The following is a 23,010-nucleotide window of genomic DNA, read 5'->3' as shown; positions in this document are numbered from 1 at the left end:
GTGACTCTGCAGGAGGAAAATTTAGAATGTAGCACTCATTAGTGGCACCAACAGTATAGCAGAATGCAACCGGACTGTCCAGGTGAGCCCAAACCTCCTCCATCTCCTGTTGTCTGGTAAAACAAGCGGCTAATTTTCACTACAATAACATGGATGACCCTGCAGACTGTAGCTTGCAACATTGCAAAGAATTCAGAAATTACACCATTGTAGGCTTCACCAACAAGTCAGTACGCCTGTTTTACTTTCGTTCTTGGACTATCGAAAGTAAAATGCAGACGTAACAGCAGATGTGAAAATGAACAAAAAGAGAGCTTTAATCCTAAACGTCAACCACACCCAAACAATACAAAACAAACTGGCAAAGACCAAGAGGGAAAGGCTGAGCAGATATATACACACTGGCGCTGGGAAAACAATCAAACACACACAGGTGGGGCACATTAAGGCATGACAGGTAATCAGTCAGGTGGGAAAGCAGACAAAGACCAAGAAATGTAAAGATATCTGAGACAGAGGACAAGTACAAACAAATAAGAGGAAACGCCATAATAAAGCAAGAATGAACTGAAACATGAATTAACAGTGGGAGCTGGATATGACACCGATGGATCCATCAATGGGCTTTGTTCCAGTCCAGCATCTGAATGTTCTACCTGGACACCTTAAAGACTGTTGTCTAGCAAGCTCCAGACAAAAAGGTGGCAAGGACGGATACATTGTTGTAGGTTGGTACATATCTTTTTTGGAGACTTCAGTCCTGTTAAACAAAAGAAATCTTACCACAGATTTTTAACATTATTCTTTAGCTGTTGCTATATTTGATGTGGATTATATTTGTGTGTTCTTACTATCATCTGGTTTGTTGAAACATAAGGAAACGTAAGGCCCATAAATATCTGGACATTGACAAAAGTTTCCAGTATTTTGGCTCTGTACACCACCATAATGGATCTGAAATGAAACAATCAAATAATGCTTAAAGTGCAGACTTTCAGCTTTAATTTGAGGGTATTCACATTAAAATCAGGTGAACAGTGTAGGAATTACAACACATTTTATATGTGCCCTCCACTTTTTTAAGGGACCAAAAATTCTAACCCTAACCCTACACATCAGTGTACGGCCATAGGAATAAAGGGCACCCAGTTATGTGGAATGCAGGTTAAACTATTCAATCTAAATCAGGCCTTCTCACTCAGACTACCAGTGACATGACTGTTATATTAGTACAAAATCTCTGATCATTCCAATCAACCGATGGCAAACCACACTACATATAAACCACAGTTCATCATAAAATGTCTCCTTTGCATTCATCTTGTGGGCTATGATCTGAAAAATATCATCCTCATGAATTAAATTGAGTCATTAAATTGAGTCATTTGTCAGGGGTAAAACTCCATCATAGAAGTTGAATTGGTCCTTTAAAGCAATTTCAGTTGATGAAAACAGCCAGATTGGGTGTAATCCAATGCACAGAGCATCAAGAAGCTTCAGATAGGATGAGTTGTGGAGGATGATGAAGTGGGTACGGATCTGCTGGAGGAAGCCATCACTGCCTTCGAGGATTATGTTCAGTCTGTGGATGTGGCTGCCTTCAATAAGATATAAATCATAGAGGCAGAGAATCATTGACTGTATGAATATATATATATATATATATATATATATATATATATATATATATGAAAATAACTGTACCCACTGATCGGTTCTAGGCAGAGGATCACTTTTTGGCACAACACAGCAACTACCCTGGTCCTGGAAACGCTTTTATTTTGCTATCGTCCGGAAGTAGTACTCCTTTTCTACTCCCTTCTCCCTCCGTCTCTCACTCCTCTCTGTACTCGGTATGTCTTGGCCGTCAGCAGAACAGGCAGGAGAGCTCTCGGAATATTTGTAGTAAGGCGCGGTGAGGACTAGAAGCTTTGTTGTCAGCATCAGGCGGATCCGGTCTCCTCTCTGCGGCTCCATGGCCTAAATCTGGACCGGCGGTGGATCCGCTGCATCTGAAGCCTTCGAGATGCCCCGAGGTCTCTGCAGCTGCACAACAACACCGTCACCGTTACCGGCCCGGGGACACAGCTATGGTTTTCAGACGGAGAGCCAGGTAACGTTGACTAAGCTAGAAGGAGCCGTCATAGTGGGAGTCGGAGAGAAAGAAGGAAAATCCAGGTGAAACCCGGAGGACGTTTGTCTGCCGAGCGATGATGCAGTGATTGTGGTGAACTAGAGGCGGCTGTAAATGTGCAGGGAGAAGAGAGGCTGTGGGTGGAGGAGGGCTGGAGGGGCTCATTCACATGCGAAGGCCTGTCTGAATATTTATTCGCTCTATCTGCGGGATCCATTGGTGTCTTCACGCCCGTGTGTGTGTCTGGGTGTGTTGTGTAGTGGAAAGCTGCGTTGGAGGCTGAATGCCCCTTTGTGTAGCGGCGGGGACTGTGGGCCGGTGGGTGGTGGCCGCTGCTCGCCGCACATCGCTGCTATTGTGTGATCGTCGCCTCTGAAGCTGCGATGGCTCCTCTGCTGTCCAGATGTTCTGCTGTGCTTCATCACAGGGCTGATCAGCTCCTTCCAGGCCGCAGTAAAAACACAGGAGCCTGTATGTTCCCAGTCATTCTGGACCCTGATGGGACATACTGCCTGATCATACCGTGCATTGTGTTCTGTTCACTAACACCACCCTTGGCAGCCAATTTTTTTTTTTTTTTCAGTTTATCATCATTATTATTATTATTTTATATACTAAACATTAATAGTACTTTTTAGGCGATCTCATTAGGGCAGCCACACACAATAACTTTCTTCTTTTTAAAAAAAATTGTATTTACTTTACAATAAATCATATAATTATTGAAATTATAAAATGTTTATCATAGTAGTAAAACAGACCAGAATGTAAGGAGATGACGAATTTTTGTCCCTTTCAAAGAGCAAAACAATACCTCTTTACTCTTACTTTAATCAGTTAGCCGTTAACACTTGTTTGAGCAATTTCTGTGAAACAATAATTTAATAAATATCTTTTATTATTTAGTATAAAATATATACTTTTTTAAAAAGAAAACAAACTGTCCTAACAAGTTCCAGAGGATGGACTCTTAACAGGGAAATCTCCTGTATTCACATCCCAGCAGCACCATTTAAAATGTGCACATCTCCCACTCAAAAGCACTTCTAGACCACTGAGAGCAGAGGTATAGTTGATCCCTCCAATGTCTATATTGGCAAAAAATTCCTTGTGCAGAGCCCCTCCCTCTCTCTCGGGTTTGACGTTATAGGAAGAGAATTTGCAGCAATCTGTAGGAAAGATGTTCTTGGCGTTGTAATATTGTGGTAGAACAGAATAAATTCAGTTTGTCATGTTTTTAGTGCACAGTCATAATAGGGTTGCATTGACACAGAGGTCCAGACTAACTTTTTCACTGGTTCCCTGGTGGATGGAGCGAGTTACCAAACTCTGTTCAATCTGTAGTCTTTCTCAGTCTTTAAGAAAAGACTAAAAACCATCACTTAACACCTCTACACTTAACAAACTGTAAAAAATATCTTATTACGTCTGTACTGCCTCTAAACACCACGGTCCTATTATGACACTTGAGCTTGTTTTATGGCTCTTATCCAGATTGTTTTCTCCTGACTAGATCCTGGCTTGCATTGTATCTACTATTAGATGTACGTCTCTTTGGATAAAAGCATCTGCTAAATGAATTTCTAGAATTCTAACATATAATTCTTTCTGCTATTAATCAGCTGTGCATGCTGATGAGTGGTTGTCTTGATTTGCATTCCCTGGTTTTGCATTGATTTAAAGACTGTCATTGAATTTATATTCAAATTTTCTATGTACAAAGCAGAGGAGCATTTTAATGATCACAGTTGATCTTGTTCATTTAATTGTTAGAAGCCAAAGTCATGATCGCAACAAGTCGCAGCAGGCTGCACAGTAGCTCAGTGATCAGCATGTCACAGCTAGAAGATTCCCGAGCCTGGGACCTTTCTGCGTGTGGTTTGCGTGATCTTCCTGTGCAGTGTGGGTTTTCTCTGGGTTCTCCGGCTTCCTCCCACGATGCAAAAACATGCTGAGGTTAATTGATGATTCTAAATGGTGTGTGAGTGTGATTGTTTGTCTCTTATGTAGCCCTGCCATAGACTGGTGACCTGTCCAGGGTGTCCCCTGCCTAAGTCAGCTGGGATAGACTCCAGCCCACGATGACCCTAATATGGGTCGTAATATGGGAGTCCTACTTCTCTGTTAACAACACTCACCACACTGACCTAACCCCTGGATTTAGGCATCAAGTAGTCTCTCCTGTCTCATGACTTAAAAGACAGTTTTGCTTTAAGCACATCATACTCAGCTCAGACTGGGACATTTTCGTCTCTCTTTGCTGCTATACTATAAAACTTGAAATTACTTCATATTTGAAATTATGTTAAGGAAACATTTATTTATAATGCCATCCTAAATATTTCACTTATTGTGTAAAAATTAGACTTTTTTTAAATAGGATTTAACAAGGAAAGATATTTGTTACCAGTAATTTAGTCAATCATGTAAGCTGTCTAGCCCCATATCTTCATCTTCAATATCAGCAGTTTATCAGAAATATACTGGCAAGAAAACTTGATTCTGAACAAGTCATGACAGAGTCTAAGGAATGCAGGAGGTCGTGTTGCTGCATATTTTTAGACTGCTTTCCTCGCCGTGATGATGATAATGCCTTAGTCATGTTGTCTTATGACTCACCCAGATCTCTCACTCTCTCTATCCCTCTTTTTGCCCCTGTGACCTTCCCCCCCACCCCACTTTTCTCTCTCTCACACTATGCCCTTCTCTTTATTGCCTTGTTTTTACATAACATCATCACGCTTTGTCTCTCGCCTTAATCCGCTAAACATCACCTCCCCTTCCCCACATCCCTTTGTCCCTCTATTCCTCATTCTATGCTCTATGCTTTATTCTATGTACCCTATGCTTCTTTTACTTTACTTTGCTGCCTTTTCTGCATGTCATCCTCCACTCTGTATGCTCCTTTCTCTCTGTGATCCACCATTTTCTTTCTCACCATCTTTGTTTCTTTTCGTAATCCCCTTCTTTGCATTATCAACTGCCTCCATCCATCCATCCTCACATTGCCTCTTCTACTTGTCCTTCTAGGATGTTGCGATGGCTAGTGTGTGGTCGTTTGGGTCCAGTTTGGATGTGGAAAGCACTGCTGCTATTTGCGGCAATTGCTTTCGCTGGGCAACTGCTGGGAGTCATCTTCAACAAGAGGTATGTTTATATATATATGTATATATATGTATGTGTGTGTGTATGTACTTTCAGACAACTTGACAAGTTATATATTTTGTTAGACAATCTAAGAATTGCATCTACACCTTCTCCCCTACTAAAAAAATTAAACCCTATGAATAATAAATGCTTCTCGGTTCAGAAGGCTCAGGTCAAATATCGTCATCACTATATAACTGAAAGTCCTTTCTCGGCATTTGCAGAATACATATGTGCACATGTGTGTAGTACACATGTCCATATTACACTTGAAGAAATTGTACACTGGACATGAATTGTCCAATAGGTGATAGTCATTTTACAAATACTCTTAAATGTGTGCAGCCTCAAAGTGAGGCTACATACATTATTAATAGGAGAAATACAAAACTACCAGGTGGAGCTGGGTCAAACCTCGGTAGTATCAAATCACATGCTCAAATCTCATACCCTTATAGTAGCAACAGGTGAAAAAAAAAAACTAAATGGCAAAACACACATGGAACATTGTTTACCATTAAAGCCTCACTGATGCCATTGCTGTTTGGAATTTTACGATTGCTGGAGTTGCTGCTGTGCAAATGACAAAGTGCCTCTGTCAAACCAGAGACTCTAGTTAAACACATGTATCATTCTTGCTGTTAGATGGTGACAGTGGGTAATCAATTCTTTGGAAAATATCCTATGTTCCATCAGTTGTTATGCTACTGCTGCATAATGAAACACATTACAACATGCCTACTGTGATTCTCAATAACACTTTGAGAGCAACCAGTTAAGCAAGTATAGTGCAAATAGATGGCAAGATAAGTGCAAGAAGGGAGTGAGTAAAGCATGAAAGTTGAGTAAATACAAATGAACAGGCAAACCATGGTAAAGTGCACTCATCTTCAGTGAGTAAGCACACAATATCTTTCTTTTGGGTCTCTGTGTGTGCGCTTGACTTGCTTATTTCAACTTCTTCAAATGCATGTCTCACTGCTCTAGCACTCAACATACCCAGATATTGGGAGCGGCCCGCTCAACATTAAAATCTAAGAAAACCCACATGGGCATTAAGGAAAAACAAGGAAACTCCTCACAAAAAAGGGGAAGCCAGGACCTTTTTGCTGTGAGGTGACAGTGGCCTCTGCACTACAATGCATTATGAAAAAAAATTGTTTTTTGCATCCAAGCTGCCCCTTGAATGAAAAAAAAGGGCAGCTCCAAAATACATCGAACACCTGTGTGTATGTGTATGGATGTCAGAACATGTATTGTACATTAGCTGTTGTGCATGGTTGCACCACCAGGTGGAGCCTCTTTCTGTTACATACTGTAGTGACCTAATGAGGTGGTCCTTAGACAATGGTTAGTTCTATGTTGGTAAGCAGAGAGCGTTGTGTGACTTCAGCTACCAACGGGTACTATGACAGAGACTTATATGACGCTTAACGTCCTCTGGCCAGAGCTCATTTATTTTATGCAAAGTTCTACTAAAATTTGTGTTTTCGATTTCCTAAAAACCGTGTCACAGCGGATGAAAACAAAGGATCAGGCTGAGACTAATGGGGATATTAATCATGTGAAAAATGCCGTAATTAATTCTGTTTTGTGATATTCCTACTCCTCCTCATACATATGACTTTGGCAGCTAAAATCATGTGTATGTGCTGGAGGGATATTCACAGCTTATGCTCTTCCTTGAGTTTCTGGTGGATACTAGGTGTCAGCTGATATGTGGCATTTTTTTTCGATTGTCGTATCCTCATTTTTATCAACTGATTCCTGATACACGACTTCAGATCTGATGCAACCACCTCGCTCTCAGTCTGTAGTTGGTACTTTGAAGGCTCTGTTTAGCTACATGAACAAATAGACTTTCAGCAATGAAACTACTGTGGTAACCTACAGATAGGGACAGAGGAGTGCATAAAATGGAGCTGTGTTTAAAACGTGAGGTACTACAAATTTCTGAAGTTGTATGAACACTGCAAAATTACGCAAGCATGGCCAGTTTCCGTGTAACACTGAAAATACCAAAACAATTCACATGTAGGTGTTAGTGGAACTTATTTTGCTGACGATGCTAAGCTACAGATATCTGTGAGAGGCTTTCTGCCCCGTGCCTACTACTGTCTGGAGCAGGGGCATGTACAGAAATGTTTTGTATGGGGTGGCAGGATGGAGCCACTAAAAAATCTTGGGTTGGCACACCAAAAGCAAAATACATAACTGAATACTATTAGTAACTCTGTTACTGTGTTTATGTATATAAGCTAATTGATAGCTATGCCAGCATGATTTTCCCAGGTTTCTTATATTTTGTGTCTGTGAGAGTCTGTAAAATTTGTTTGTTTTGTTCCTGGAGAACTGGTTGCCTGAAATGACTTTGTGAATTGTGGCAGCTGTTTATAACTCTAGTATGTAAAATTTGTTTTTGTTCCTGGAGAACTGGTTGCCTGTAATGACTTTGTGAATTGTGGCAGCTGTTTATAACTCTAAATATTTCAACTCACTTTAAAGTAAGAAGAAATTTGAGTAGATGCCGACATGTTTGTTATCTTTCTTCCTGCTGGGGCCTCTTGCCAGGTCAGCATTGTAAATGAGAAATTGTTGTCAACTGATCTTACATGGTAAAATAAAGAATAAAAAAATAAATTGAGCTGAAACATAGCCTGACGTCTGGTGGGCAGTGGCTAGTGAGTGTATTGCAAATGGAGCTAATGCATGGCAAGTGGGTTAATGGCGGACGGTGTGTAGTTTTGAATGGCTGTTGGCAATAGGGATGGGTATCATTAAGTTTTTAACAGTACTGCCACTCTTACTGATAGTGCTTGTTGGTCTGGTACTTTAATGATATTCTTATCTGTACTAAGTTATGAAAAACCAAACCATAAAAAAACTAGGAACATAATTATGATTGCCTCATTTTCTCATACAGGAACTATCAGAGCGCTGTAGGCAGAGCGTCACAGAATTTACTCAAGAAACAAAATATTATGTGTTGTGTTTCATTAAAGTGTCCAGCAATATATTGAACAGGTATTAATCTCCTAAGACCTGGCATCCACATATGTGGACATAATTTTTTTTTTAAAAAAGAACATCTGTGCATAATGATTATTAAAAAAATAATTAATCTCAAGAAAAGAGATCGCAGTACTCCACAATGGCTGCTTGGTCGTTGTATCATTTCCGACGCCTGAAATCTTAAGACAGATATCACGGCAACATAGAATGGGGCCATTTAATAGATGTACACTCAAATAAAATGACCTTGCGCTGAGTACAGGCGTGTGTTATGCATATGTAGGCTTTGCATGGATACCAAATCGCGTGACCTAAATATGTAGCGGGCAGCAGGAATTGATGGGACTTGGAAACACCCACACAATTTAATCGGTTGTTCCTTGTATCATTTCTGACGGATAACTCCCATGTAATTGAACTGAATTGATTTCCATTTTAGTTGTATAGTGCCGATTCATAACTAATGCCCTGTCATGGTACTTCACAGAATAAGGTAAAGACGTTACAAAATTCTAGAGGGAAATCCATCAAATCTAGAGATTTCCCTGGATTCAGTGTCAGCAAACACTTTGCAAAAGCTCAAACACTTAAGCTTTAAGCAGTTGAAGGAAGAGCTGCATAACACAGCTGAGCAACTGTGGCATTAGGTTACTATGTTTTAGCGCTGCTTTTCTCATGACTGTGGCAACCACAGGAATCTCACTGACAAACTGAAGAAAATGCGACAGAGATGGTATTCTTGACCATAGGAGAGCTCCTCATGATCATTGTTTCGAAAAACTTGTCGCTAAATTAGCTTAACAGTTCCACACAGCTGTGTTAGCTTTGCATTCTATTCCTAACCATACTATTGTAACAGATGGGTGTATAGGTGTATGGAGTAGCTGTGGCAGCAGTTATGCACACACAGGGGTCACAGCTCAGAGATAACACTCCTGTGTGGTTGAAACTTGGACGGAAAAAATTACTCAGAGCAGATACATGATCAAGATCTCTAATTTATTTAGAAAAGATCTGAATTAGTTGCCTCTGCAGAGATAAATAACTGAATTTCTTATTGTCCACATTAGTTTTCGGAATCTTGGCAAAGTCTCACTCATGCTTCCAGTGTCCTCCCGTTCGGGCGATGGGTTTGGCTGTTTAATAGATGATGAAGTATCTAATACCATTTGTGTTGGAGATTAGGGACTTTTGTTTAGAAACCAGATGTTTGCGAAATGTTGCAAAAGATTATGTCTCCAGGTCATACATTAGAATGGATTGGTAACATATTTGTACAACATGTAGATAAATAATGTCAGGGCAGCATGGCTAATTTATTGTTCATTTTATGAAAAAGCCAAAATTTGATACATATACACTCACCGGCCACTTTATTAGGTACACTTTGCTAGTTCTGGATTGGACTGCCGTTTGTCTTCAGAACTTGCTCAATTCTTCATTGCATAGATTCAACAAGGTGCTGGAAACATTCCTCAGAGATTTTGGTCCATATTGACATGATGGGATCAAAGCAGTTGCTGCAGATTTGTCGGCTGCACACCCATGATGCGAGTCTCCCATTCCACCACATTCCAAAGGTGCTCTATTGGATTGTAATTTAGTGCCTGTGGATGACATTCAAGTACAGTGAACTCATTGTTGTGTTCAAGTAACCCATTTGAGATGATCTGAGCTTTATGACATTGTGCATTATCCTGGCGGAAGTAGCTATCAGAAGATGAGTCCACTGTGGTCATAAAGTGATGGATGTGGTTTGCAACACTACTGTGGTGTTGCTCAGTTGGCACTAAAGGGCCCAAAGTGTGCCAAGAAAATATCCCCCACACCATTCCAACACCACCAACAGTCTGAACCATTGATATAAGGCAGGATGGATCCATGCTTTCATGCTGTTTAGGCTAAATTTTGATCCTATTATCTGAAAATCGAGACTTATCACACCAGGCAATGTTTTCCCAGTATTTTACTGTCCAATTTTGGTTAGAACTGTAGCCTTAGTTTCCTGTTTTTAGCTGACAAGAGTGGCACCCAGTGTGGTCTTCTGTTGCTGTAGCCCATCTTCTTCAAGGTTCAACGTGTTATGCATTCAGAGCTGGTCATCTACATACCTTGGTTGTAAGGAATAGTTATTGGAGATTCTCTTGCCTTTCTGTCATCTCAAACCATTCTCCTGTGACCTCTGGCATCTACATAACATTTTCCACCCAGAAAACTGTGGCTTACTTGATATCTTCTTTTTTCTGATCACTGTATGTAAAACCTAGAGATTGTTGTGTGTGAAAATCCCAGTAGAGCAGCAGTTTCTGAAATAGTCTGAACATCCCGTCTTGCACCAACAACCATACCATGTTCAGAATCACTTAAATCACCTTTATTCTCCATTTGAATACTTGGTTTGAGCTTCAGCAGGTGTCTAGACCACATCTACATGCCTGAATTCATTGAGTTGCTGCAGTGTTATTGGCTGATTAGATTTTTGTTAATGAGTTGTTGAACAGGTGTACCTATTAAAGTGGCCTGTGACTATATATGTTATATATTTAGAAGAAATATGGATATTGGGCCAATGCAGTTGATGGAGCATTTTATAAAATGACCGCCAGGAGTTGCTGTCATAGAATACTTGGGCAACCCGTGAGCTACTGTCTTCATGTTTTCAGCACTGCAAATATTCTGTACTTACAAATTAAATGACAAATAACAATGTAAGACAAACATAAATTAAAGCCTCAAAGGCTTTAGTCTAATTTGGGTTTCAGTACTGTGTAAATGCCAGATTTGTTCAGTGTTATATGCAATAATATTGCAAGACAATGTTAAAGTAATCCAAATTATTTGAAATACAGTACTGACTTTGACTTATCTACAATCTGTAAAACAAAAACATGCAGTGATTTGAAAATTATTATGCTGCGGAGAAGTTGCAAACCTGACTTTAATCATCTCACGAAATTATTAAAAACTGCACAGCAGCTGTCCATTTCTGAAGGCTAAGACTTCTAGCATGCTAAGCTGATTGGCAGCAAGTGATGCACTGCCAAACATTTACAGTGGAAATCGCTGTAGAATTTCCATTTTAGTGTGGGAATTCTGATGTGGAACAGTAATTGTTTTGATCACAGGATGTACTGAACATAAGTGTCATACTGAATTGAACATTTTGGACAGAGAGGTTTAAGGTGAATATACGTTGTTACATCCCTACTCGAAAGCCAAACCTGCTTTGTAAGAGAGGCTTGAAAGCACTGCAGTAATGAATATATATATAAGTAAGTGTATTTATTACTGTTTGACAGCTTTCATATTACGAGGAGTTGTTGAGGAAGCTTTAACACACTGATCACTTGGAATGTAAACGGGCATTAAAATGTGATCTGAAGTTAAAATGCTCTTTTCCTCCATCTGTCCTTCAACAGTGTCCAGCCAGCTGCTCACTCCATCTTCTCATCCCCTGATGCTCAGGGGCCCTCTCTAGGCTCCTGTCAGCCTCATACCCACATCATGTTTCTCAAGACCCACAAGACAGCCAGCAGCACGGTACTCAACATGCTCTACCGATTTGGAGAGGAGCGCAACCTCCGCTTCGCCCTGCCGCTGGGCTACCAGCTGGGCTACCCGCTGCCCTTCAATGCACACAGGGTCAAAGGCTATCGAGGTCCCAGAGCCATAGAGTTTCACATAATGGGCAATCACATGAGATTTAATAAGCTGGAGGTAAGTTATTCAAAAGAGGAGAGGGGGAGACTGAAGACAAACTTGACATTGGGAAAATGATGATAGCTATTCTTCAGTTTATACGTTGTACTGTAAAGTGAGGAAGCAGATGAAGACATTAAACTGACCTGTGCCTCTGCTGAGTGGTTTTGTATTTGCTTGGTGCTTGTGCAGGAGGTATTTTAATTTGTAACCTTATATCATGATCTTATATTTCAATATTTTGACCACAAACAATCAGGGATACTTGTAATTTAGACAACAGATCAAATACAGTGGGTACGGAAAGTATTCAGACCCCTTGAAATTTTTCACTCTCTCATTGCAGCCATTTGCCAAAATCAAAAAAGTTCATTTTATTTCTCATTAATGTACACTCAGCACCCCATCTTGACAGAAAAAAACAGAAATGTAGAAATTTTTGAAAATTTATTAAAAAAGAAAAACTGAAACATCACATGGTCAGAAGTATTCAGACCCTTTGCAGCGTCATTCATATTTAACTCACATGCTGTCCATTTCTTCTGATCCTTCTTGAGATGGTTCTGCTTCTTTATTGGAGTCCAGCTGTGTTTAATTAAACTGATTGGACTTGATTAGGAAAGGAACACACCTGTCTATATAAGACCTTACAGCTCACAGTGCATGTCAGGGCAAATGAGAATCATGAGGTCGAAGGAACTGCCCAAGGAGCTCAGAGACAGAATTGTGGCAAGGCACAGATCTGACCAAGGTTACAAAAGAATTTCTGCAGCACTCAAGGTTCCTCAGAGCACAGTGGCCTCCATAATCCTCAAATGGAAGAAGTTTGTGACGACCACAACTCTTCCTAGACCTGGCCGTCCAGCCAAACTGAGCAATGGTGGGAGAAGAGCCTTGGTGAGAGAGGTAAAGAAGAACCCAAAGATCACTGTGGCTGAGCTCCAGAGATGCAGTTGGGAGATAGGAGAAAGTTCCACAAAGTCAACTATCACTGCAGCCCTCCGCCAGTCGGGGCTTTATGGCAGAGTGGCCCGACGGAAGCCTCTCCTCAGTGCAAGACACATGAAAGCTCGCATAGAGTTTGCCAAAAAACACATGAAGGACTCCCAGACTATGACAAATAAGATTTTCTGGTCTGATGAGACCAAGATTGAACTTTTTGGTGTTAATTCTAAGCAGTATGTGTGGAGAAAACCAGGCACTGCTCATCACCTGCCCAACAGTGAAACATGGTGGTGGGAGCATCATGTTGTGGGGGTGTTTTTCAACTGCAGGGAACAGGACGACTGGTTGCAATTGAAGGAAGGATGAATGCGGCCAAGTACAGAGATATCCTGGAGGAAAACCTCTTCCAGAGTGCTCAGGACCTCAGACTGGGCCGAAGGTTCACCTTTCAACAGGACAATGACCCTAAGCACACAGCTAAAATAACAAAGGAGTGGCTTCAGAACAACTCTGTGACCGTTCTTGACTGGCCCAGCCAGAGCCCTGACCTAAACCCAATTGAGCATCTCTGGAGAGACCTCAAAATGGCTGTTCACCATCCAACCTGACAGAACTGGAGAGGATCTGCAAGGAAGAATGGCAGAGGATCCCCAAATCCAGGTGTGAAAACCTTGTCATTCCCAAGAAGACTCATGGCTGTACTAGCTGAAAAGGGTGCTTCTACTCAATACTGAGCACAGGGTCTGAATACTTCTGACCATGTGATATTTCAGTTTTTCTTTTTTAATAAATTTGCCAAAATTTCTACATTTCTGTTTTTTTTCTGTCAAGATGGGGTGCTGAGTGTACATTAATGAGAAATAAAATGAACTTTTTTGATTTTGGCAAATGGCTGCAATGACACGGAGTGAAAAATTTCAAGGGGTCTGAATACTTTCCGTACCCACTGTATATCTCGAACAGAATAAAATCTTACATCGATCAATCACAACATTATGGTCACTGACAGATGAAGTGAATAACACTGATTATCTCTTCATCGTGGCGTTGTTAGTGGGTTGGATATATTAGGCAGCAAGTCCTCACGGTTGATGTATTAGAAGCAGGAAAAATGGACAAGCATAAGGATTTGAGTGAGTTTGACAAGGGCCAAATTGTGATGGCTAGACGACTGGGTCAGAGCATCTCCAAAACTGCAGCTCTTGTGGGGTGTTCCTGGTCTGCAGTGGTCAGTATCTATCATAAGTGATCCAAGGGTGAAACAGTGGTGAACCAGCAATGGGGCCATGAGTGGCAAAGGCTTATTGATGCATGTGGAGAATGAAGGCTGGTCTCTGTGTACCGATCCAACAGACCAACCGCTGGTGCTCAGATTGCTAAAGAAGTTAATGCTAGTTCTGATAGAAAGGTATCAGAATGCATAGTGCATTGCGGTTTGTTGTATATGGGGCTGCATTGCCACAGACCAGTCAGGGTGCTCATGCTGACCTCTGCGCACCACTGAACGCACCAACAATGGGCATGTGATCATCAAAACTGGACCATGGAGTAATGGAAGAAGGGGGCTTCGTCTGATTAATCACATTTTCTTTTACATCATGTTGATGGCCCACTTACCTGGGGAACACATGGCACCAGGATGCACGATGGGAATAGGGGAAATCTGGCAGAGACAGTGTGATGCTCTGAGCAATGTTCTGCTGGGGAACCTTGGGTTCTGCCATCCATGCGGATGTTACTTTGACACATACCACCTACATCCTTTAATGGAAACAGTATTCCCTGATGACTGTGGCTTGTTTTAGTGGGTTAATATGCCGTGTCACAAAGCAATAATAGAAACAAGCATGGATACCATGGATGTGATCTGTTTTCTAATAATTCACCAGAATAAGCTTAAAAAGGTGCATTTTGGATAAAATTTCAAGTGTCATATCACCATTTGGGATAGTTGATTGGTCAAAATGTTATAATATAGTGTAAGTTCTCTTTTATGCCTACATTTTGGCACAAGGCTCAGCTTCTAGCTATGTTTTCTTCTGCTAATGTTGGCACATTTTGATGCTCACAAAATGTAAAGTTTGAGAGGAAGAAATTGAAAGCATCGTAATTCTTACACTGTCATTTTTCTGACCCTGTAGAAAAGACAGGTGTTGGATACCAAAATTACACACCTTGACTATTGATGAAAACTTGGCACTATCACAGTAGAATTTGGAAGACAACAAGCACCAAATGCTGCAAAGTGGCTGATCAGTGTTAATTGTCCAAACTGTTATTTAAAATAGTTTGGACTATTTGTTATTTTACCATTTCACAGCCATAAGCCACTTTCATGAGTACCATACGACTTAATTAGAAAATTGTGTTGACATGGAAAAATGTATGACAAGATAAGCCTCTTATCAAAATGCTCATAAAAATGACACCTTTTGGTCACCCCTGTAGCTCTTGAGTGGGCGACCTATAAACAAGGGCTATAGTTCTGACGCAGCAGTCATGGGTTAGAGTCTGACCCATGGCTATGCACTTACTTTGACCAACCATTTACCCCATATGGTGACATACATGGTACCAACGCTTGTTTGTGTTGCTCTTTGTCATAGACATTAAACTTATGCAGTTTTGCCATTGAAACTATGAGACCGCCTATGACAATGACACTCTCAACTAGAAACAAGACAAGATTTTGACTTTAGATTATGACATCTGGTATAGATAGAATCCACATCAGGATTCTGATGTGGTTGCAGTTTTTAAAGAAACTCAAATGGGTTGTCATCCATGAAAATTTCTCTTGCAATTTCCTGTATTTTTGAAGAACGCTTAAGATTATCAAATCGCACTAAACGGCATTAAAATTTTGACTCACCTCCATGTACTTTGAGGCCATGCAACTAGAAAATAGTCATATCTGTAAAATTTTGCATTGCTTCAGTATATTTACTACAATGATTGTGCAATATACTTCTTTGGTTCTGAGGTCCGGTGGAAGACACCGACTGATTTTGGACTGACCCTTGAATAGAGCAATGTGCCCTGAAGGAATTTACTTCAGAAAATACTAAACCTAAGCTACTTGGATTAGGATGGATCATCCCCACCCCTACAATAGGCTACTCCACCATCTACACTGACATATTTCTTAGTAGCCAGAAGAAAAAAACCAACATAGAACACATTCTTATTATACAGGGCAAAGGTTTTAGCCTCTAAACAGAGGATGATTTCAAGAGTAACATTTAGTAATCTTAGTTTGGAAAATTAAGCTGGTAAGTATTATCTCACTACATGTAAATGTATGAAGACATTCTCTATGAATACATTCAGGTACGTCAAAATGTTCTGATCAAATAATTTAGATTTTAAGTGGCTTTTGATGAGCTTTTTTTTGGTGAATTAGTGCTAAAGCTGAGTTGAAGGAAAGAGCTGCTAACTTAACATTACGGTTACATTTTGTCAGCTATGATTCTTCTTGATGAAGTGTGTGTGTGTCGGGGGAGGAGGGGGTTAATTTACAGCTACAGCAAAGAAGGCTTGACACCTGCTACAGTGATTAGAGAGTCAAATAATATTTTGATCTGAGCATTCCCATTGGCTGTTCACACCTATATACCTATACACTGCTGCTATCTATCTAGTATTGTTTCACGAAATGGCCGAAGAGCAGACTAATCCTTAAACGGATGAATGGTATGTGGTGAGGATATGTGATGAATGGTATTAATAACACTCTATTGGATGAGATGTTGAAGGTGCTCTCTGCTAGTGAGAAGGTATATGCTATGATCTAAGATACCTGTGAAGTCAGTGGCTAACAAAAGCAGAAACAGCCGTTTGTGAGAGCAGCCATTACCTTCTTGCTCTTTTTGCTGCTGCTACCTTCTGTGGTGGCAGCAGATGGTAGCAGTGTTGAATTTACATGTAAAACAGTGAACAATTAACTTATGGATAATTATTTGCCTGAAAAGAATAACTACTTGTGGTGTCTGTTGCTCTGAAAAAAGAAGAAAATAGAATGTATAACTGCTGCATTTGAATTGCATTATTGGCACATTCTTAAAACTAAGTTTTCTTTTTCTGTCTTTAAGGTGGAGAAGGTGATGCCTGCAGACACATTCTACTTCTCCATTATCAGGGACCCAGTCACTCTAGCTGAGTCTTCCTTTGCCTATTATAAAGAGGTAGCACCTGCTTTTCGGAAAGCCAAAGGCTTGGGTGACTTTGCTGATGACCCGAGGAAATACTATGACCCTCGTCTCCGCAACAATCACTACGCCCGCAACCTGCTGTGGTTTGACTTTGGCATGGACCATAATGCTAATTTCTCCATGGCACTGGCTCAGCGTGGTGAGGCCATGATCCGTCGGACCTTCAAGCTGATTCTGGTGTCAGAGTACTTTGACCAGTCCATGATCCTGCTGAGACATGCCCTCTGCTGGCCGCTGGATGCTGTAGTCTCCTTCAGCCTTAACGCTCGGCAGCAGAAGCCCATTAGCACTGGGGGGATGAGTGGGAACTGGGTGGGCAAAGCGGCAGCTGCAGCTGCTATTGGTGTTAGAGCTGGACGTTCACAACCCAAGACACCACCTAATCTATCACTAACAGAGGATCAGCGAGAGAAGCTACGACAGTGGAATGCCTTAGATTGGTACCTTTACAAAGTCTTCAATCGGACCTTCTGGGAGGAAATTGACAGGTTTGGTCGTGCCCAGATGGAGCAAGAAATGACTCTTCTCAGGACGCGGCGAGAAGATCTGGCCCGGGTCTGTCTCAGGGATGGTGGAAAGCCTGTGGAGGCACAACGGATCCGAGACAAAAATATCAGGCCCTACCAGAGTGGATTAGTGAAGATTCTTGGCTATGAGCTCCAGCCAGGGCTGGACAATATAACTATGATGGCCTGTCTGAGGATGATCAGACCTGAGATCCAATACAAAGATGTGTTGGATACTAAACAGTTTCCACGGGCTCCTGCTGTCCAGGCTCAGTCAGGGCAACTGAGCCAGGGGCTAATGGCAGCAGCCGGTGGCACTTTTTTAAGACAGGATTCTTCCAGGACAGGAGAGAAAGTGGTCAGGGGAGAGGCCGTAGGGAGGACGCTGGAAGAAGGGGAGAAGGACTGGGATGGAAGCCGTTTAATGAGGAGCAACCAGACTTTGATACGACCGCAAGAAAGAGAAAAGTTAAGATAGTTTGAGGAGAGTTTCCTTTGTAAATATGGTACTTGAGTCTTTGAAAAGATGGACTAAAGACCCTGCAAACTCAGTCAAGTTTGGTTTACACATGAAAAAACAAAGAGCTCCTCCTTTGCACTTTTGGTTGTTTTCAATAATTGCTTTTGGTTAGGGTGACTGTCTGGACCGGGATCTTTCAATGACTGCAGCAAAGGGAAGAAGGGTTGTATGTTCTGTTTTTTGTAATAATGAGAGGAATTCAAAAAGTGCTTGCAGGCATTTGTGACAGTTCAAATTTTCTTACTGAATCATACACATATACAAAGCCCCAGTCTGTGCCTCTCGTGTAATACCATTACACTGAGTTACTTAGTTAAATCATTTCTTTTCAAATTTGAAATTTTTGTAAAAACACGGGTTATTTAAAAACACTAAAGGTATTTCCAGATTCCTCAAAGACTCCACTTGAAATTGGAATGATGAAATACTCTATTTGCTATACAATTTTTAAAAACAAACTTATTCCCATTTATTAATCAAAACAGTAGCTGAAAATGTAAAGTTTCTAAAATCAGTATACAGACAAAACATTTATTGTCAATTGTCCTTGTCTAAGCTGATGGCTCTGTCAGTTATTTTATTTGCATACAAAATGATATGCCTTTCCACCTGGACTTGGAAAAAGAGCTTCCTGGGAAAATAGATTAAGAAATGCAATAAAACATGCAGGAGACGAAAAAGAAATTCTTATTCATTTATTTGTTATTTCTGACATTTTGTCCATCCACTTTCTGGGTTTTTAAAACATTTTGGGATATTCTTGAGACAAATGTACCTGTGAACACACTTAATTCAGCTTTAGAGTCAGTGTTGAGCCCTGTCTAGAAGCAATAACCTAAACAGCTTCTTAAATAACTCTCAATAATAAAGAGGGGAAACTATTCAAAGCCTGTGCGTCTGAGATACTTAACCTTCACTAGTCTGCAGGCGGCTAGTTAATACCAGTGTTTGGGCACCAGACCTTCTCCCAGTATTTCCTGAAGTCGATGGAATGTAATTAAATATGTCACATTCATTCCCATGAAGAGCTATTTCTTTATGGTGTCAGATATAAAATTATATTAGTGTGGGCCAGCTAACTCTTAAAGATTAACTTCCTGAAGTTTTAGAACACACAATAATGTTCTTAACTACAGAAGAATTGATCAACTAAAAAAAAAGGCATATATGGTATATGCCTAAAATTTGATCAATAATCAAGTCTACACAAAGAAATAAATATCATCGGTTATTCCAAAGTTTCACAGTTTTAGGCACAATAAAGCAACCAGGCATGTGTAACTGGTACTCTAACTCTGAATATCACTGTCAAGTGTCTTGTAGTAATCTGCTGTATGAAATGGAAGCATGGTTTAAATGTTGGTTTCACTGTTTCTATTATTCTATTCAATCTAATATTCCTTCTGATCAACACCAGTTTTTGTTAAACTACTCTCTTTTTCTGGTTATATTTGCTCTCTTTAGTTTTTCAGTAAGAGATGGAACTTTGGTATGTGGTATGTCAGTGTTTATCTTAGTGTTAAACATGAAGCTGATGAATGCCAAACCTGGTACTGCATGGTACATGTTGAAAGCTGTTTCTTCATCGGTGTGATGAAAATGACTTATCGTGCTGTTGGATGAATCGAATCAACACTATTTACTGCATACATGACAGACACTTCTAGATCTTTGGGAAAACATGAAAATATACAGATTGTCACTTGGTTGGCAGTTTAAAATTTGCACACCTACACAAAGAACAGTGCATTTGTGTGATGGCGGGTCAGGTTTATGCAGTAGCAGTGGGCTGGGGAGCAACCTTGGAAGGAACAGAGCACAAAGCATTCTAGGTCTTTGATTGATTTTCCCCTTTTGAAAGGTAAAGGCTAGTACCACCCTGTTTTGGATTTCTCTGATCCTAGACAACAAATGAAAAGGTATCTACAGCTCTGCACGACATAGGCCTCTTGGTTTTATAACTGTTCCCAGTGGAAAAAATTCCATCTTTAAGAACAAACCGCTTCATTAACAAGTTAAGGGGCGCTGATCTGAAAATAGGAAGAATTCTCATTTAAATAGCTAAAATATGATCGGATATGCAAATTTGAGTGTGTTTCTAATAAAAGCCTGGTTCTGGACAACAAAAACATTTCTACAATGTAGCTGTTAATTTTGAAAGATATTTTGGTTGTGATGGGACATGTCACATTGAAGTGCTGCCCCAACTTGTAATGTTTGAAAATTAACTTTTATGATGAGCAGCAGTGCACCCAAGGCACTAGGGCAGACATGAGTCTTGATCACTGGCCCATCAGAATCCAACTATTAAGGGGTTTAATTGGGCACTGAAGAGATTCCATACTGCCTAAAGCAAACTGAATTATACTTTAGATGGAATGTACAATCAAACTAGACAAGCACTCAGAGTGCAGACCTCCACCAAGGATAGAAAGGAAAACAGGAAGCCCATGCAGTAAAGGATCATGAGCTGGAATCAAACCTGCATCTCTGACACAGTTCTGTTTACGAATCACCTTCTTAACCAGTTGAGCTATCTGGACACCTTGCTCCAATTTGTTGGACGACATACTAACCTATGATGTTTTTGTCATATTTTGGACCACATAGTAAAACATACTAAAAAATTGAAAGTGATCCAGAATCCAGGATCCTTTCCGGATTGCCACCAAAATTAAATCGACTCTTCCTCTTATCATAGTCTACATCCTCTCAAAATTTCATCTGAATCTGCCCATGCGTTTTTGAGTTATCTTGCTAACAGACAGACAGACAAACGCCGGGTGTCACATAACCTCCTTGGTGGAGGTAATAATATCTTTTCATGTTTGTCTCAGACTGATCAGAATCACCCTGACATGAAAACATCAGTTTTAGTTCGTACTTCAAAGTGAAACTTCCTGTCTGCTGTGGTTTTCACTCACCGCTGTCAGTGAGTGCAACACAGCGCAGTCAAACGCTGCCTTTTGGTGACACCACTAAAGCACCATGACCTACTTTTTTACAACCACGTCGTCAAATCATTTGCCAATGATATTTGAAGAAATATTCTATATAGGGAGTTGAAGACACTAAGACTCTAGCAGCACTAGTGACGACCCAGTCCCTCTTCAGGGTCAGTTCTGGTTCTGGGTAGAACAAGTGACAAGCTTTTTTTATTTGTTGCTTATAGAGTTCTAGTTCCCTTTATTTGGTCTTTAGAGAACTGTGACTGTTTAAAGCATGTACACTTTTGACTCCATGTTGTCTGGTGAGGTAAGAGACACTCCTTTTGATTTTAGTGACCCCGTGACATTTTCTCAAGGCTCGCCATCATCACAGATTTTATATGTCAGATTCCTGCTAATTCACAGCAATAATTAAATCATTGGTATGTTTGGCTAAGGTAGGGAAATCATGTACAACAATGTCATCTTTTTGTTGTGATTATATAAACAGGCCCCATATGCTTTTATTAAGGTGAAGAACTGGAGTGAATGTAGTAAATGCCTGCTGTTTTGTTATGCCGGAGTGTAATGGCCTGTGGAAGAAACAGTCATACAGAGAACATCAGAAACCCATTAGGATTTGTTTCATGCCTTAGGATGTTATGTTACGGACCAGGGGTTTAATGCAATGTCCTTCAGTATTAATCGTTGTAATTGCTTCATGCATACTGTATTTATCAGAATTTGTTCTCTTTGAAATTTAGTGTTGATGAGAGGAAGAGTGTCATAGTATGATGAGAAAACAATTAGTGTGCACATGTTCAATGAGTATTGAAACATTGGACTGGCCCAGTATTATATACTGATTATATTCATTGGTAGTGAAGTATAATAATTTAATCATTTCATGCTTTTAATTTACAAAATTGAATTAAAAAAAACATCTAAATGAGTTTCCAAAAACTGAGTAAATGTTGTTGTGTCATGCAATACATGAGAATATTGTATGACACACCCCGTAGTCAATTGTTGTATCTCAAACATATTTATGTATCAAAAGATAAGAAGCTGGCTTACACACAACAGAAATGATATTTCTACATCATAATAATTACATCATGGTAGAAAAATGTGGTATCAATATCAAAGTTATTTTATTTTCTAATCATGAAGGGTCAAGTATTGTTCACCTTAAAAAAGTCTTTGTCTCTGTTCTTTGAGAGATCTTGCTTTACTTAATCTTGTCATTTAGTTTTCATTTCATAATAGGCTAAGTTACAAAAATACAGAAGTTATGATTATAAAAAACTGTCTTCCAGTTATTTTGGTCTTTCATTTTCAATTCAGTTTCATGCACCTTTGTATTTCATCCATATTGCATTCCCACTTAGACAAATGCACTCTGCTAAACGATAACAGTTAATTGTTGTCATTTAAAAAATGTTACTGGGTACTGGAATTTATTTTGTAGCTTGTTACTTGTATTTAAGTTTTTGAAAGTAAACACGTGGTACATTGTCAGAAAGACGCAGATAGTAAAAGGCAGGTGTGTTATTCCACTTTTGTCATGCACTTTTCATTAGAACAACTTCCAACCCAGACAGGAAGTACTTCATAGATTTTCTCTGAAGTCGTTACAGGTTGTCTGAATGGAAGATCAAGCGTTTGATCAGAAAGCAACAGTGTACCTTGGCTTCAACCTTACTTGAAACTGTTGTTTTTTTTGTTGAAATGTGTTGTAGCTCACGCTCTGTGTGCATCTGAGTTTTTTTTTCTTGTACTGAATAAAAGCAAAACTTTAACTTCAGTAATTTGCCTCTTTGATTCTAACATTTAGTTACGTGTGATTAGGTTATTGTACACAGTACTTCTCTGGCACCCAGCTCATTTCCATTACCCAGACTCACTT

At 40.1% G+C, this 23,010-nt stretch overlaps 1 protein-coding gene and 1 long non-coding RNA gene across 3 annotated transcripts; one reads left to right on the top strand and one right to left on the bottom strand.

Moving 5' to 3' along the window:
- Window positions 1–979: 979 nt before the first annotated feature.
- On the bottom strand, window positions 980–1,823 carry LOC127532287 (uncharacterized). The gene is made up of 2 exons (XR_007939658.1): window positions 1,709–1,823; window positions 980–1,598 (listed from the first exon to the last, which is right to left on the bottom strand). It is a non-coding gene; the product is annotated as an uncharacterized LOC127532287 (long non-coding RNA).
- On the top strand, window positions 1,816–22,908 carry gal3st4 (galactose-3-O-sulfotransferase 4). 2 transcript variants are annotated; one of them, XM_022221646.2, is made up of 4 exons: window positions 1,819–2,113; window positions 5,165–5,281; window positions 11,713–12,010; window positions 17,029–22,908. In XM_022221646.2, the coding sequence occupies exons 1-4, from the start codon at window positions 2,091–2,093 to the stop codon at window positions 18,130–18,132; spliced, it is 1,542 nt and encodes a 513-aa protein (XP_022077338.1). In that variant the 5' UTR covers window positions 1,819–2,090; the 3' UTR covers window positions 18,133–22,908. The 2 variants fall into 2 exon arrangements, with proteins under 2 accessions (XP_051799605.1, XP_022077338.1); XM_051943645.1 differs by lacking the exon at window positions 11,713–12,010 and having other exon boundaries at window positions 1,816–2,113.
- The last annotated feature ends 102 nt before the right edge of the window (window positions 22,909–23,010 follow it).

This window comes from Acanthochromis polyacanthus, chromosome 23 (genome assembly GCF_021347895.1).
Source record: "Acanthochromis polyacanthus isolate Apoly-LR-REF ecotype Palm Island chromosome 23, KAUST_Apoly_ChrSc, whole genome shotgun sequence".
Lineage (NCBI taxonomy): Eukaryota > Metazoa > Chordata > Actinopteri > Pomacentridae > Acanthochromis > Acanthochromis polyacanthus.
Note: the sequence above shows the minus strand (reverse complement) of the source record. Positions and strands in the feature narration are given on the sequence as shown.